Raw genomic sequence first — 15,906 nt, forward strand, 5'->3', positions numbered from 1 at the left:
GTTCATGTAGTGCGTGAACACATGGAAATCGCTGCACTGTGGAGATGAATAGAGCCTCTACGTTGGCCCGCAGAGATCTTCTTCCAGATAAAGTACCAATTCTGCCCCAGATTTTTGTATTAATATTGTCCAAGAAATCTAACAGTTGAGTCTCGAAAATGACAACAGAGTCTCTTGGTATTATTCATAACTGCTCGATTGAGCGAATCACGAGCAAACATTGGCAAGTAAAAATATTGAAATCAGCAAAATTGGCACATATTCTGCGAGTTATTTATTTATTTTATATGGTATTCTGTAGCATGCCATGCGCAAACAAGAAGATGAAGACACAATGTACTGGTCTAAGCCTGCAAAAGTCATCATGTTCGCCCTTTGCGTGCTTCTCACCTCCATGTAGGTTTGCAAAGGGTGCCAACCTGGCACTATTCTCCTACTAGTGAAAGTGGTGCATTTGATTTAATATCTTAACATTTGTTCTTCCCACGATTTTAGGTGTAATCATTTTTATGCAACATTTGAATCTTTTTCAGAACATCAATGCCGCCAGATCTTGCTTTCTTCCCGAAGGAGAAAAAACAGCCCTTCTCAAGCAACTTTCTGAAGAGTACAGGAAGTGAAATCACGTGTCTCCAGCTCAGGGATTAGAATAACATAACTGGCATCAATGCCATCGTGTAGCTGGGGCAATGTGATTCTGACATATTGTGATGTCATCTGAAAAACGATTTCTCGCTTCATGATTCTAATGTCCTCTTCTGATTTCTCCTTTTAGATTTTGTGAGAGATATGAATTACACAATAAACGATGCCATTTCTTTGAACACATTAATTGTCGTCTGTTTCTTAAACGTGCGACATGTGTTTTACAGAGTGAGCCACTCCATGACAAACAATGGTTCATGCTAACTTGGAAAGGGTTTTAATTGAACTTATCATTCACATCTGTCTGAATGGACATTATGTGTGGGGACATTATTACCTTATACCGTCTGAATGTTGGCGCTCTGATATGTATTTAGCACATTTCCATTGATATGAGTTTTAAAAAAGTGTTTTTTTTCTTTAGTGGAAACATGGATAATGGCACAGAAACAGTCCCAAACCTGTGTAGTCTCCATGGAAAATATAACGTATTATTTATTCTCTGCAGGTAAAGCCATGCCCCCTAATATAACAGGCATTTGTAAAGAGCACGGCCACCTGCAGGTTTACTGGCACTGAATAAGACATGTCTATTGTTCCCCATCTCAATAGTGCTCATTTTATTGACATGGGAAGGATGAAGGGTAAGTGAACCTGCCAGAATTTGACCCATGCCATCAAACGCAGATCCTGTGCACCGAATAAACGGTTCGGAGTGTGAAGGGCTCTACCCAAATGCAGACATAGCACATTGCAAGCCGAACAGGCCGGACATTTTGTTACTGGTCCTCTCCCCATTCTGATTTGGGAGGGTTCTCCCCCGCATTTCTCTCTACTGCATGGCGCCCGCCCTACCACCCCATTTATTTGCTGCTCTCCGGCACGCTCTTCCGCGCCTTTCTAGGCTGCGCTCCCTACAGACCTACGTACGAGTTCAATGTGATTCCTTTGTTTTTCCCATTCTTTGAGCTTGGTCACAACGATCTTTATATAAACCTATAGCCAGATTATCAATGAGTGATATCGGTCGATAGTTTCCTAGGCAGAAATGATCTCCCTCTTTCAAGATAGGAAAACGAGATTAGTAAGATGTATAACTTATTGATACTATTAAAAAGGGATATTAAAAAAGGTACCCAAATGGTAGGGTCACTCTAAAAGAATTCTATAGGCATTCTGTCAGGGCCAGGAGCTCTGCCCATTATACGCAAGCAAAGCTCCAGAAACCTCTATTTCTGAGTTTTTATGAGTAAGGCCTCTGACATTTACATACTAGTTGCTTGTGTAGAAAAGTCTTACATTACTTTTTTTAACAAGAAAAGTTCTAGGCATCTTTCTGCAAATAGAAAAGGTTAGACATGTGCTTAGACAAGGCAGTGCCACCTCCCCACCCCGATACTCCTACGCAGGGTACAGTTTATTCTTGTTTTGACCACGTTTGTCGAGTTTCAGCAACTGTGAAAACAGTGACCCTCTTCGGATCACTGCCGGAGAGTGCATTCAGTTACTGTAGCTGAAAACGGCTTCCTTTTGTGTCGAGTCAATATGCTTGTTGATTGCACAGAATTCCTCGAAACAGAAGTCTTGGTTCTTTGAAAACAAGAGGAGATCACATTTGGTGACTGAGTGTGTTATCTTTATGATGCATTCCACCGACTTGTTGCTTGCAATGTTGGGACCAATACTTCTTAGAATTCTTTTTTTGAAAGAAAAGACTTACAATTATTTGTTTTGCAGAAAAGGTATGAGCAGGAGAGTGTATTCAGTGGCTCTAAAGTGTGCATCGTCCATTTGTAGGCAGTCCACATAAATGTGTATGCGCAAAGGTCTCAGCATTCGTCGTAGGCAGGGGTAGATTATATTAGAATGATCTTGAGTGACAACATAATTGGAGCACCTCAACATGGCAGGCGATAGACGGCTAGGGTTAGAGGATGTTTTGCATCATCCTCTTTTCTGAGTGGACTGACCTCTCCTCCTCCCTCCTGGCCTCAACCACTCAACTCCTCCTCCTTGGTGACCTCAACATCCACCTCAATTCTCCCTGTGCCTCATCTCTGCTCTTTCGCAACCTCTGCGATTGCTTCTCCCTCTCTGTCCTCCCCTCTAGCCCGATGCACTCTGCAGGACACACACTTGATGTCTTGATCTCCCCTGGCCTCCCCCTCTCTATCCCTCTGACCACTCCTCTCTCCTGGAGTGACCTCTGCCTTATCTCCTCCCATCTCTCACTCTCTTCCCCCCAAGCCAACCCCACCCAACACTGCCACTTACTTTCTTGGACATCCGACCTATGAAGCGTTTGTCAGCTGAGGCTTTCGCTGCCACCTTCTCTCCCCCTCCTCCTCTGGCTGACTCACATCCTGACACAACCCTGTCCCTTCTCTACTCTTCTATCTCTGATACTCTTGATGCTCTTGCCACCGTCATGAGGATCCGCTTGAAGTCCAAAGCCAAGTGCAATTCCTGGTATGACTATGACCTAGCTACACTTAAACGTAGGTGTAGGGCGGCTGAGAGGAAATGGAGGGCTGCTTGTTCATCCTCTAACAAACTGGCCTGTCGCCTCTCCAAAGGCAATACCGACTAAGAAGAGAGCCCACATTCAAGCCTGTGTCTCTGTGGCATCCAACAACTTGGCCGAACTCTTGAAAATCTGCAAGGAGCTTGCCAACCCTGCAGCAGTCTACACCCCTCCTCTTGCCTCCCAGGCTCTTTGCAATGCCCTTGCCTCACACTTTATCTCAAAAACCCAGGACATTGTGTCCACCCTCTCCTCCCCTGCCCCTCCGATTCCCTCTCAGTCTGTGCTTGCAGATCCCCCTTTAACCACCCCCACCTTCCTTCTCTTCCTTTCCTATTTCTCCCCTGACAAGGTCGCTAGACAAGTCCGATCTATGAAAGCCTTGTCAAACAGGTTCATCCCTGTTCCTCTAAAACCATCAAGGACCACATTGACACCCTCGCTCCAGTCCTTTGCCGATTTTTGCAACCACTCCTGTGCCTCAGGATCCTTCCCCTCCTCTCTGAAGTACTCCCTTGTGCATCCTCTTCTCAAGAAACCCACATCTGATCCTTCCTTACCGGCTAACTATCACCCAATTTCCATTACCCTCTTTCTTGGTAAACTCCTGGAAAAGCTGGCCATCTCTCAGCTTAACCTTCATTCAGATTCTGTTGGCTGTCTCCATGACCACCAGTCTGGCTTCAGAGCGGCCAGAGTACGGAAACCGCTCTCCTGAATATCCGTGAAGATCTGCTCTCTTCTGCCTTCGACACGGTAAACCACACCATCCTGCTCAACCGTCTCCATGATAACCTGGGCATCACTGATCAGGCTCTGGTCTGGCTGACCTCTTTCCTCTCTGATCGACCCTCCCAGGTCCAACTGGTGTCCTTCCTATAATCTATCTTCCTCTCTACCTGTGGGGTTTCCCAGGGGTCTAACCTCTCACCCTGGCTCTTCAACCAATACCTGGCAACTCTTGCCCACTGCATTGCCATTTTCTGCTCAAATTTCCAGTGCTAAGCTGATGACACTCAACTCATTTTCCGGCTGCCCTCGGCCACCTCCTCTCCCTCTCTCATCTCTCACTGCCTAACTGCCATTCAGGATTGGTGTGCCGCCAATGATCTTTGTCTGAATGCCAGCAAGACTGAGATCCTCCTCATAGGCACACCATCTCCATCCTTCTCTCTCACCCTCTGGCTGGCCTCCCTTGGCCCTCCTCCTACCCCTACCTGCGAGGCTAAGACCCTCTGGGTCATCTTTGACCTCACACTTTCCTTCTTCGCCCATATCTCTGAGGTCTCTAAAAAGTCAAACTTCCTACTGCACCTCCTCAGAGGTACTCTGCCTTTCCTCTCCTCCCCTCAGAGGCTCACTGTCTCCCAAGCTCTGGTTCTCTCTAGGTTGGACTATTGTAACAGCCTCTTTCTAAATCTACCTGTCTCTACGCCCTCTGCAACTTATCCAGAACAGGACTGCGAGACTTGTCCTTGGCCTCAAGCCTTGACATCGTATCTCCCCAGCCCTGAAATCTCTCCATTGGCTTCCAGTGGATGCAAGGATTAAATTCAAAACCCTCTGCATTGTTCACAAGGCTTTCTGGGGCCTGGGTCCAAAATACCTTCATCTATCCTTCCGCAAATACCTCCCTTCTCGAGCTCTTCGCTCCTCTTCCTCTAACTCCCTCTGGGTCAATCGTTTTTCAAAGAAACGAGCTCGGGGTAGATCTCTATCTTCAGCTGGGGCCTCCCTCTGGACCAGCCTCCGTTCCAATCTAAAACTTGAGGAGAACCAAGTCCGGTTCTGGAAGAACCTCAAGACTTTCCTCTTTGCTTCTGCCTTCGCTCCCTCTATCCCCTGCTGATCTGCTCTCTCTTGGCAATGTGCACCTGGCCACCCTCTGTCCCCTGGGCCCAGGTACCTGCTCACCCTGCAACCCTCCTGCACTGCCTCCTGGCCACTCCTTGCACTGGGGACTGTATCTGTACCCATACAGCCCCCCCCACTTTTCTTCTTTTTCTGCACTTACCCAGTTTGCTGCCTTAAACACAGCACTTCCCACTTGATATCTGCACTACCACTGTTTATTGCCTCTATTTTTCTATTTATTTGTATTTATTATTATTTATCTGCTCTCCTCTGCTCTGCACTTTCCGCTCTCCCGCTTCGAGGCACTTTTCCCTTTTCCCTTTCCCAAGCACTTGCGCGTTCTCAATGTCAATGGCCCTAGTAAGATCGCTGTTGTTGTTGTGTTCTCCCCTGTTCCTCTCCCTTGCCTAGTCACTCTCTGAAACACTTGTATGAGCGCGATACAAATAAAATATCATATCAAATATTATATCATATCCCATGCAGCTGCTGTCTGCACCAGGGAGTCCCGAAGTGTTTGCCGAGAAGCTGGGGACCCACGTCTTTGCAGTCCCTCATGATTTGAGACCATGCACAGGAGTAGGATGAGCGCACACAAAACCGCAACTGTAGCTCTACCCTCCAGCAGCCAATCACCATTCCACTCCTAGCTGTAATGTCCCCCAACACGACACTGTTTATGCCCATTGTTTCAGATGCAGAGTCCTTGCCCCTCTCACCGCAATGCTACTCTCTGTAAGTGCCAACTCAGTATGAGACAATGGAAATATACACCACAGCAGGCACGAGAGAGTGTGCTTACGCACCATTTGACTGGCAGAAAAGTTGGTTATTTATCTCTTGCCATATTATTTTTCAAAACCCCCTGATTCTATTGGTTCATGAGTAAAGTTGATCAGAGCTGGCAAGTTCCTGGTAGATGTTACTTTTCATATAAGAATTTACCAGAGCTGTACAATGAGGAACTTTATGCAGTGGAGCAGGCATTAGATCGGCGTGACGGCCTGAGAGTCCTCTTCATGGAGACATGTTAGCCAGCGGACAGAGCATTGACTTTATGAGTTGACCACACAGTAGGTGCCCTTCCTTTCCTCTGCCAGCCAGGAGGGGTCTCGATCCCTAACCAAGCACAGGCAATTTGGCATCAGTCCATCTTGCAAGGATTTGAAGGATAGGTCAGAGGGGAGTTGACATCTGCCAGAAGCTTAAGGAGGTGGGGGTACAGTGGTTAACACCATGATACCCACAGCTGGTCTTTGTTGCTGCTGAAAGTGGGCTGAATATCCGTTCTACCCAATAAATTGTAAGCACTATGCATTTTCCTTGCTCTGTTCATGTCTGTCACATGTTTCATCAGCAATTGCCAGTGCATGAAGGACTTGATTGTCCTCGACCAGAACACTTTAGCTCGACCTACAGTGAACGAAATATGGTGCAACAGTTGCAGGTGTACCATACATTGCCACAGCACGACTTGACTGCAGTAGCCACCCGCTGGAATTTTACTTTGTCCGTATTGGACTGATTAAATAAACAATACAATGCTGTTATTAAATATTGAATATTATACAAAAGCCGCAGCTGAGTTTTAGAGGTGCTTTCATTATGCCAAGATAGTGGTAGCTGCTTGCTTTCTGATGTCCATTGTACACTGTGGCATATTGAGGATGCTGCCAGGCACACAGGGCCAGAGCAAGCATTTTTCCAGCCCTTGATAAAAGGAAGTCTTCTGCCCCGCCCCCCTTTACCTTGACCATCCGGCTCCAAGTGCAACCCATCATCCCACATGATTGGGCCGGCTGCACGCACCATCTCAAAGACATCCACATACCTCATGTTTTTAATTACCTTATTAAAACACTATCACATTCATTCATGCTGTTACATGCAATGTCGCTCACATTCAGGCCGGCTCTGCAATAACTCATCAGAATTAGTAACAATCATCACGTAAGGCAGGTCAAGAAGCAATGTGCTTCAGGCAAGCTAACACTGCAAGGCCACACACAGATGCCATATGTTCCGTTTTGAGTTTGGCGAAGTACGTCGGCTCACAGCGGTTGAGTGGAAAAGTGGGGCAAGCAGCTGCAGAGTACTTGGAGGTATTCACGTTTTTCCGCCAGCAACAGTGTGGTCTTTTGATTGTCCCCTCTGATGCTCTCCGGCATCATAACTATGCCCAGAGCATTCTAGCAACTGTCACAATTGTGTTTACCCTTGCCACGCCTCACTTTTAAGACATTGGCTTGGTTGCATCAGTAACTCCCTTGAAGGGCTACGCTACCTCCTTTTTGGTAGCAAGGGGACCTTTTGTCAGTGTTGGCATGTAGAGCCAGTAATACACCTGTCATGGAAAGCAATACATTTTTGGTAAAGATTTCCTGGACTTTGCATACTAAAACCCCTTACGTACAGTTCTAGTTGCACCAGTTGCAATAAAACACTAGGTGTTGGGCAATTCCCTGACATTATTGTACAGAGGTCTCTTATTTTAGGAATCTTTAATATCTAGTTGCATCAAACAAATGACAATACAAGAGTTGCGAGATTCCATTCTGTTTGTAAGGTAGGATTTCACTCCACCTATGGGTACAAATAAGTACAAGGGGTACTGCATATCGGCCAATATCTCCTGCCGCACTTCAATGTATTTGTGTATGAACTCTTACTTCTATCTAGCAGACAGCCATTGACTCCACCACCACATTCCAAGGGGCCCTTCCTCGTGTGCATGAATGTGCTGTAACCGGGAGAGTGCTACACACAAAATCCACCAGACTTAAACCGGGCTTTAAATGTTCCCTTCCTTAACACAACAAAGAGATACAACACTAGCAGTGCAAGATTCACTCAATCAAAATGTAGCTTATCGAGTTGCAGCCCAGACTTCTCTCATACACAGAAAAGGTCCAACACAAATAGTAGAAGTGCATTTTCCCTCATGCACAGAATACACACAGGAAGGCAGGCATAGTGAAAGCTTCCTTCACATGCAGAAGAGGTATAGCACAGGCTTCTGTTATATGCATAGACTAGGTAGAGCACAGTCAACAGCAGTGCAGATCGGTGGAGTACAGGCAGCAGCCATGTAATCTCCCCTTTCACATACACTAGAACATGCTCCAGGTACAGAACGAACATTAGCACCCTGCAGGGGACGCCAGTCAATCAGGAGGCTCGGAACCTGGGCTGTACAGTATGGTACAAACCCGCATTCTGAGCAGGGGTGGACTGGCCTATAAGGAACTCTGGAGATTTCCTGGTAGGCTTCTGCCACCTGGGCCTCTTTTGTGTGGTATTTCCAAATGCTCTCATAGGAAACGGATTGGGTTGTTGAAAACGGCCTCTTTTGTTCCCCAGTCCACCCCTGGTTCTGAGCTGCCTGCGCAGCCAGCGCCCCTTCCCTCCTCCCCCCTCACCAATTAGCACCCTTGTGATTTCCTACCCGGTGCCAATGATGACTTTGTTTTGTAAAAAAAATCAAAATAAACTTGCCTTTCTTCAACGGCCCAGCGTCGTGCAGTGCAGCTCTCGGGAAGTCTGTTTTCATGGTGATGGCATCACTGTCATCAACATGGAAAAGGGACTTGTTGACAGTAGTGCAAGAAAGGTACGTTTATTTTATTTAAAAACCATTAGCACCCGTGTAGGGAACTACAAGGGTACTAGTGGTGATATTCCCCTCAGTGGTGTGCCGACCCTTTCAGTAATGATACCGCAACCCTCATTAAGGCACCCTCGCTGTGCTGGGAGCCTTATTGGGCGGCGGAGCGTTACCTACAGGGTCCGCCCACCACGTCGGGGCATATCGCCTCAGTAGCAGTACAGCCACTGGTAAAGAAAACATGGTAATGTGTAGCATGTCATCATGTCATCAGTAGAGCAAGCTCCCCTCGCACTTTGAAAAACGCACAGCAAGGTCAGCAGAGCAATATTACCTCTGACATAGAATGAGTGCAGCATACAGATCAGAATTGCAGCACACACAGGTGTCTTGAACTGTCTAGGCTGCAATGCAGCACAATGCTTGTTGTGAAATTGTAAAACAGAGCTATATACGACCACCCTTGAGCAATGGGAGAAAGGGGCTAATATAAAGAACATCAGACATAAAATTTTGTTCGGGTAGGAAGGCCGAAGTGCTGCCTCACAAATAAATGTATAGAGTATTTCATTATTATAAGATGAATGAAAGAACAACTGAATGAAGGAATGAATTAATGCATTTTTGTATTTGTAAAGTGCACATCCAACATGGAACCAAGCAACGAATTGCATCTGGGTGGACATGAAATATCAAAGAGAAACAGAACGCCAGCATTGTCAAACACATTTAATCAAAGAGGTACGTTGTCAGATTTCCTAAATTTAGGAAGGGAATCAATTTTCAGAAGATCGACAGGCAGGGCATTCCATGCTAGGGGACCTGCACAGGAAAAACATCCATTACCTCAAGTCACAGATCTTGATGGAGGCACCACCAATAGTGATACTATGTTATGAAGCATACTGATCGACCTCTCTGTCTTTTCCTGAAGTGTCGTTTGGAGCAAACTCTTTTAAGTAATTTGTTTTATGTAATTGGTGCAACACCTTAATACTTGTTTCGTACGAGAATGCTAATTTGATTTTGCTATGTTTTTGTATTAAGTGAAAGGTTTATACTTTTGTCTGAACCAAAGCACTTAAATAAATTACAAAAGAAAATGTGATACTATGTTATCCCGCATTCTTGTCTACAACGCTCCTCTCCTGAGAGTGGACCTTGATGGCTTGACTAAAGCTACTAATATGTGAGCCAATGAAGGCACATGGAGATCTGTTTACCTAGGTTTAAGAAGGTGACCATGGCTCGACAAACCTTACTGGGAGAATACATCTTAACCACCAGACCAGCACACGCAACATTAAGGAAAGAAACTGCGACATCCGTGGTCAAGGAAGGATGTAGAAAGGTGTGTGAACCTTAACAAGGAGAATAACATAGTGATTCAAGGCTGAAGAAAAGACTGCGAAAATCAAGCTTAACATTTCAGAATGAAGGTAGGATAATGCATTAGGATATCACCCATACAGGGGATATGCAAGCCCAGCAAGACACCACCCCCAGATACAAATCCAAGGAGCTTACGCAAGACTTGAACATCACAAGTCCTGAACTATGTAAGGGAAGATTTAGCAACTAGGATACTAAAAAAACTAAATCAATGAGTCCCATTGAAACGAAGCATGGAAGAAGACAAGAATACATTATTCACCCAAGGACAAGCAGCCAAAGTCAGCAACCCAAACAGCATGCCACTCCTGCAGAGCAACACTTTACACAATATCCTCCTGAAAACCTGAAATGGGACACATCACAGGTCACAGAAACCGTACACTTTTCCCAAAATCGAATTCAAAGGATATTACTTATCTCAGGAATCCAGGAAACCAAGCCAAAGACCGGCCATTGTCAGCAAAACATCCCTCACATGGCCTGCCAATTCCTAAGTTAGGGAATGCTGAAACCTCTCCAAGAAAGGAGGTGGTGGTAATAAGTAAACCTGTACACCATAGTCTGGACTCCAGCACTGCCCTTGACAGCAGCACCCCCAAAAGCAAAATGGAACTCCCAGAAGGAGCAGTTCCAAATTCAACAAGCCAAACAAAGATTTTGGAACAGGGAGGTGAAGCATACACGCTTGCAAAGAAAGTTCCCTATTTATACACAAGTCATGGGGTTTGAGAAATATAGCCACCCCACCCCTCAGAAGGGGCCCCCCAATCAGTGGGAAAGGGATGGGTAGGGGCGGATTGAGCAAGCAAAGGCAGCTAGGTTGTTAGATAAGCATAGAGGCGGAAACCTTTTTTATTATCAAAAGTATAGAAAGGGCTTGGTTTTGCAACTCCCCATATGCTCTAGCGCCTGGCTACTTCTCAATGCAAATGAGGGGCAGTGGACAGACACCAGGCCTTGTAGAGATCCAGACTCCCCAGACACATAAGTAAGATTCGGGACTGGGACGAGGAAGAAGGAGGAACGGTTTGCTTTTACTGGTTTATTTCCCAATGTTGGTTGGGGCTTAAAATAAATCAAATGCAAGTAGTGTTGATTTGAATGAGACCATAATAATCATTACTTTGACATCTTGTTCTTCCAGATTTAAGAGAGATCGAGCAAACTTCTCCCTAAGCACAGACGGACCCCTGCTGTTTGACTCTAACTTAGAGCTGGACTATTCAATAGCCAAACAGTACATGGGCTTTACAGAGGACGACTTTAAGCAAGTGGTGAGTATGAGTCATGCATTCTGTATGTGCCCCGGTGGCATAGAAGTATGTGGGCTTCTCTTGGAATAGTGTAATGTCAGTAGGCCAAACAAACGTGGACACCTTAATTAATATGTATGTGTACTTATCTTATTTCCAGGCCAGTTTGAATATTTGTTTTCCAGACTCTAGTGGGTCCTTGGTGGCTGGGGGGCTACGCTAGGTACTGGTCTATTGCCTAAAACTATGAAGCCTTTGTGTGAACAGACATGCGGAAGAACGGGTTAGAAAAGCCAGCATGGCAACTCCTTTTAATTAATCTGCAAAAGAGGACTATGTGCAAACATCACTTCATAATTTGGAATCCTGATGAGCTAACTTAGACTTAAAAAATGTGTAAGGCATTCAGATGTTCCGGGGGTATAGTTGTCAATACAGTAAAATACTATTATTTAAAAATGCAGTAGCAGACATGCAAAACAAAATACCAGCCACTTGATTAAGAACTAAGCCTGGAAGAATGCATTTGGCCAGATCCTGAAGAGCACACATTTCGAGCTCATTTGTGGTTTGTTGGTTTTTGTGAGCGTCTACCAAGTTCAGGTGTTACGCTGTGTGGTGAGGTAAGGCCCCCAACTGCAGCACAACTTTTTTACTTTACCTCCACTTCCAGCTTTCAGCAGCAGTTAGTATCGGCTCTCCAGAAGAATTCCCTGGTAAACCATGAGGGAGGACTACATCCTTCCATGTATCATGGACATAGAGGAGGCAGTCCTTCTTTTATGTTTGCACCCTCTGTCTTGCCTGCGACTGAAGCCTGAATGCTGCTGAATCATCAAGAAAGTGTGTTTATCTGTAATGAGAAATAGGCAGTGCTTTGTAGGGAGGGGATCTCGCCTTCCCACGCAGAACTTATTAACGAAAGAAAACTGCAAATGGGGCATGGGAAGCCAAATACATTGGGAGCCTCAGACATTTGCAAATATGCGCAAGTTGCTCACATTTTTCGAGCCAGACCTGTGTGTGTGTGAGCAGATGCCTTTGCAAGAGAATCGCCCAGGATTATTAAGAAAACTGGAGTGATTGGCTAAGAAGAGGAATATCCAGGAATCGTGCATAGATTTAATTTTCAACAATGTATTTCATTTACAACCATACAAAAAGCAATACACAATTCGAATATTGTTAAATGCCAAAGCTGTAGTATGTTCTCTTCAGTTCTTCTAGCACTTAAAGGCAATTGGAGGCAGCTGCTCCAGAGCTCATAGTTGCTAGTGAAAGTGAGTATTTCAGCAGGAGGGAGGGACGAATCAGAGTGAGAAGGCCTGCAGGTGAGCAGGTCAGCAAGCCCGCTGAAGGCTCGACTTGTTTGCAGGATCGCAGCATGTTCGCTTCTTCCCTCGTTGACACGGGACGTACAGCACAATGGATTTGATTGTGTGCAGTTAGTTTTCCTCCTCGTCTCCCTATTTGGCGACACTGATAAACTTGGTATTCGAAGATGCCAGCTGCCTGGTAGGTTGGCAGGCTGGTTTCTGTTGGCCAAGCTTTGCAGGCATGGGGGGATCGGAATGTGTAAGCCCTTGGGTCTGATGCAGAGAACTGTGAATGTGACAATGAACAGTGAAGATGACAATGGCCCTAAACGGCAGTCAGTTTCTTCACCACCCTTGGGGATTCGTGTTGAAAATTAATCTTTTAGTTTTAAGATTAGACAACGTAACATGTGTCCAAACTAAAAGGGATGATCCGTCTTGTTAATCACCCCCTTCAGCTTCCATGGGGTATTTGAAGATTATTATGGGGGACATGCACCACTCCTCACAGTGCTGTTGTTAAATATACATACATGGTCAAAGGAACCAGGCCATTTGGTGCAAGGTATGTATGTAATTTATATATTTCAAAAGTTGCACACAATGCTTTTAATGTCAGTGTTAATTCTACCCCCACCCTCCATTCCCCTGATGAATCTTGTAAGATCATGCTTGTTCCCCAGTGCTTAAGAGGTGGCACCCGAGGTCCTGCCCATTGTCCTAGAGGGGATGATTAGCAACTATAATTACAGTACTTGGCGCCTCTCACAAAAAGGCCCTTGCATAATATTCTGCTCTGCTCCAAGTGCTGAAGATCCCCACTAGACAGTCACTCCATTTCTGGGAAACGTTCTACTGCATTTGGCTGGGAACTCTCTGCTTTCCACTCAAGTGGGCGGAACGGCCTCAACTGCATTCGTCAGGGCTGTAGCCCGCTGTGAAGCATTACTATACTAGTGTGTCAGGTTTGGTGCTTGAAACGCTGGCGTGCTCCCTGCCTCATGATTCTGCAGTACAAATTGGGGTGTTTTAGTCCTGTCAGGGTATTTTGTAAAAGTGCAGGGGTCTCTCACTACAAGTGAAAAGAGCGTGAAAAGCTCTTTAGAAGTTTCTACGACCGTTCATGGACCCATACTGCCTCACTGGAAATGTGATTATCACTGTATATTTTCATTGCACCTTTACAATGATTGTGTGCTCATTCGCATTTGTTCATAATATTCTGTAAACATCTTTTTAATAGAACTTATTCTTTTCATCCTAATTATTGTATTGGTCCTCCTACATGTCCCATAATTGGTTTTCAGACATATTCTTTTGATGATAATTAACAATTGTAACATCTCTACTCTTTAGTTTTATGCAACGTGATCTGAGTAACACACTTTTTCAGACGTTCCGCAGGGCACACAACAAATATAAAGTCAACAATGAACACTCTATTCATTTCTGTTCAATCAAGAATCTTTCCCTAGAGTTTCCACCTGGCCATTCAGGTTCTCTTGCCTTTGCACCACTGGTGGGGGGTATTATGCTGGTCTGGTTTTACTCTTGCAACAACTTCTGTCCGCTCGGTTTGCACACGTTGGGAGGGAGCTATTTTAATGGCTCATGCCCTCAATGAGGCACATACTCTATATTGGTCTCATGCCACTGTGCTTTCAATTATGTGTCCGTAGATATCTTGCAAAACAAAAGAACTAGCAAGCAGCCTCACCCCACACTCAGGGCAGGAGACACCTGTACCACTTCACATGCAGTTAAGATTTTGCCCTTTCATTTCACTGCAGCTCAACACTGAGGTAAGGCATGTTCTGTTCACTGTCCTCCATAATCTCCCTATTTCTTCTCAATGGGTTCATGTAGTGCGTGAACACATGGAAATCGCTGGACTGTGGAGATGAATAGAGCCTCTACGTTGGCCCGCAGAGATCTTCTTCCAGATAAAGTACCAATTCTGCCCCAGATTTTTGTATTAATATTGTCCAAGAAATCTAACAGTTGAGACTCGAAAATGACAACAGAGTCTCTTGGTATTATTCATAAATGCTCGATTGAGCGAATCACGAGCAAACATTGGCAAGTAAAAATATTGAAATCAGCAAAATTGGCACATATTCTGCGAGTTATTTATTTATTTTATATGGTATTCTGTAGCATGCCATGCGCAAACAAGAAGATGAAGACACAATGTACTGGTCTAAGCCTGCAAAAGTCATCATGTTCGCCCTTTGCGTGCTTCTCACCTCCATGTAGGTTTGCAAAGGGTGCCAACCTGGCACTATTCTCCTACTAGTGAAAGTGGTGCATTTGATTTAATATCTTAACATTTGTTCTTCCCACGATTTTAGGTGTAATCATTTTTATGCAACATTTGAATCTTTTTCAGAACATCAATGCCGCCAGATCTTGCTTTCTTCCCGAAGGAGAAAAAACAGCCCTTCTCAAGCAACTTTCTGAAGAGTACAGGAAGTGAAATCACGTGTCTCCAGCTCAGGGATTAGAATAACATAACTGGCATCAATGCCATCGTGTAGCTGGGGCAATGTGATTCTGACATATTGTGATGTCATCTGAAAAACGATTTCTCGCTTCATGATTCTAATGTCCTCTTCTGATTTCTCCTTTTAGATTTTGTGAGAGATATGAATTACACAATAAACGATGCCATTTCTTTGAACACATTAATTGTCGTCTGTTTCTTAAACGTGCGACATGTGTTTTACAGAGTGAGCCACTCCATGACAAACAATGGTTCATGCTAACTTGGAAAGGGTTTTAATTGAACTTATCATTCACATCTGTCTGAATGGACATTATGTGTGGGGACATTATTACCTTATACCGTCTGAATGTTGGCGCTCTGATATGTATTTAGCACATTTCCATTGATATGAGTTTTAAAAAAGTGTTTTTTTTCTTTAGTGGAAACATGGATAATGGCACAGAAACAGTCCCAAACCTGTGTAGTCTCCATGGAAAATATAACGTATTATTTATTCTCTGCAGGTAAAGCCATGCCCCCTAATATAACAGGCATTTGTAAAGAGCACGGCCACCTGCAGGTTTACTGGCACTGAATAAGACATGTCTATTGTTCCCCATCTCAATAGTGCTCATTTTATTGACATGGGAAGGATGAAGGGTAAGTGACCCATGCCATCAAACGCAGATCCTGTGCACCGAATAAACGGTTCGGAGTGTGAAGGGCTCTACCCAAATTCGGAAATAGCACATTGCAAGCCGAACAGGCTGCATATGGTAGGCCGGACATTTTGTTACTGGTCCTCTCCCCGTTCTGATTTGGGAGGGTTC

The 15,906-nt window shown here is 44.9% G+C and overlaps 1 protein-coding gene and 1 long non-coding RNA gene across 2 annotated transcripts in view; both read left to right on the forward strand.

The window, feature by feature from the left end:
• Positions 1-826, forward strand: part of LOC138579930 (adenosine deaminase-like) — a 325,526-nt gene extending 324,700 nt beyond the window's left edge. Inside the window, exon 12 of the mRNA XM_069650151.1 lies at positions 534-826. Coding sequence (XP_069506252.1) covers positions 534-620 — 87 coding nt within the window. The 3' untranslated portion in view covers positions 621-826. The remainder of the gene's footprint in view (positions 1-533) is intronic.
• A 10,346-nt stretch (positions 827-11,172) lies between these two features.
• Positions 11,173-15,273, forward strand: LOC138579572 (uncharacterized). Its single transcript, XR_011304080.1, has 2 exons — positions 11,173-11,296; positions 14,981-15,273. It is a non-coding gene; the product is annotated as an uncharacterized lncRNA (long non-coding RNA).
• The last annotated feature ends 633 nt before the right edge of the window (positions 15,274-15,906 follow it).

This window comes from Ambystoma mexicanum, chromosome 3p (genome assembly GCF_040938575.1).
Source record: "Ambystoma mexicanum isolate Mex_15411 chromosome 3p, UKY_AmexF1_1, whole genome shotgun sequence".
NCBI classification, from domain to species: Eukaryota; Metazoa; Chordata; class Amphibia; order Caudata; family Ambystomatidae; genus Ambystoma; species Ambystoma mexicanum.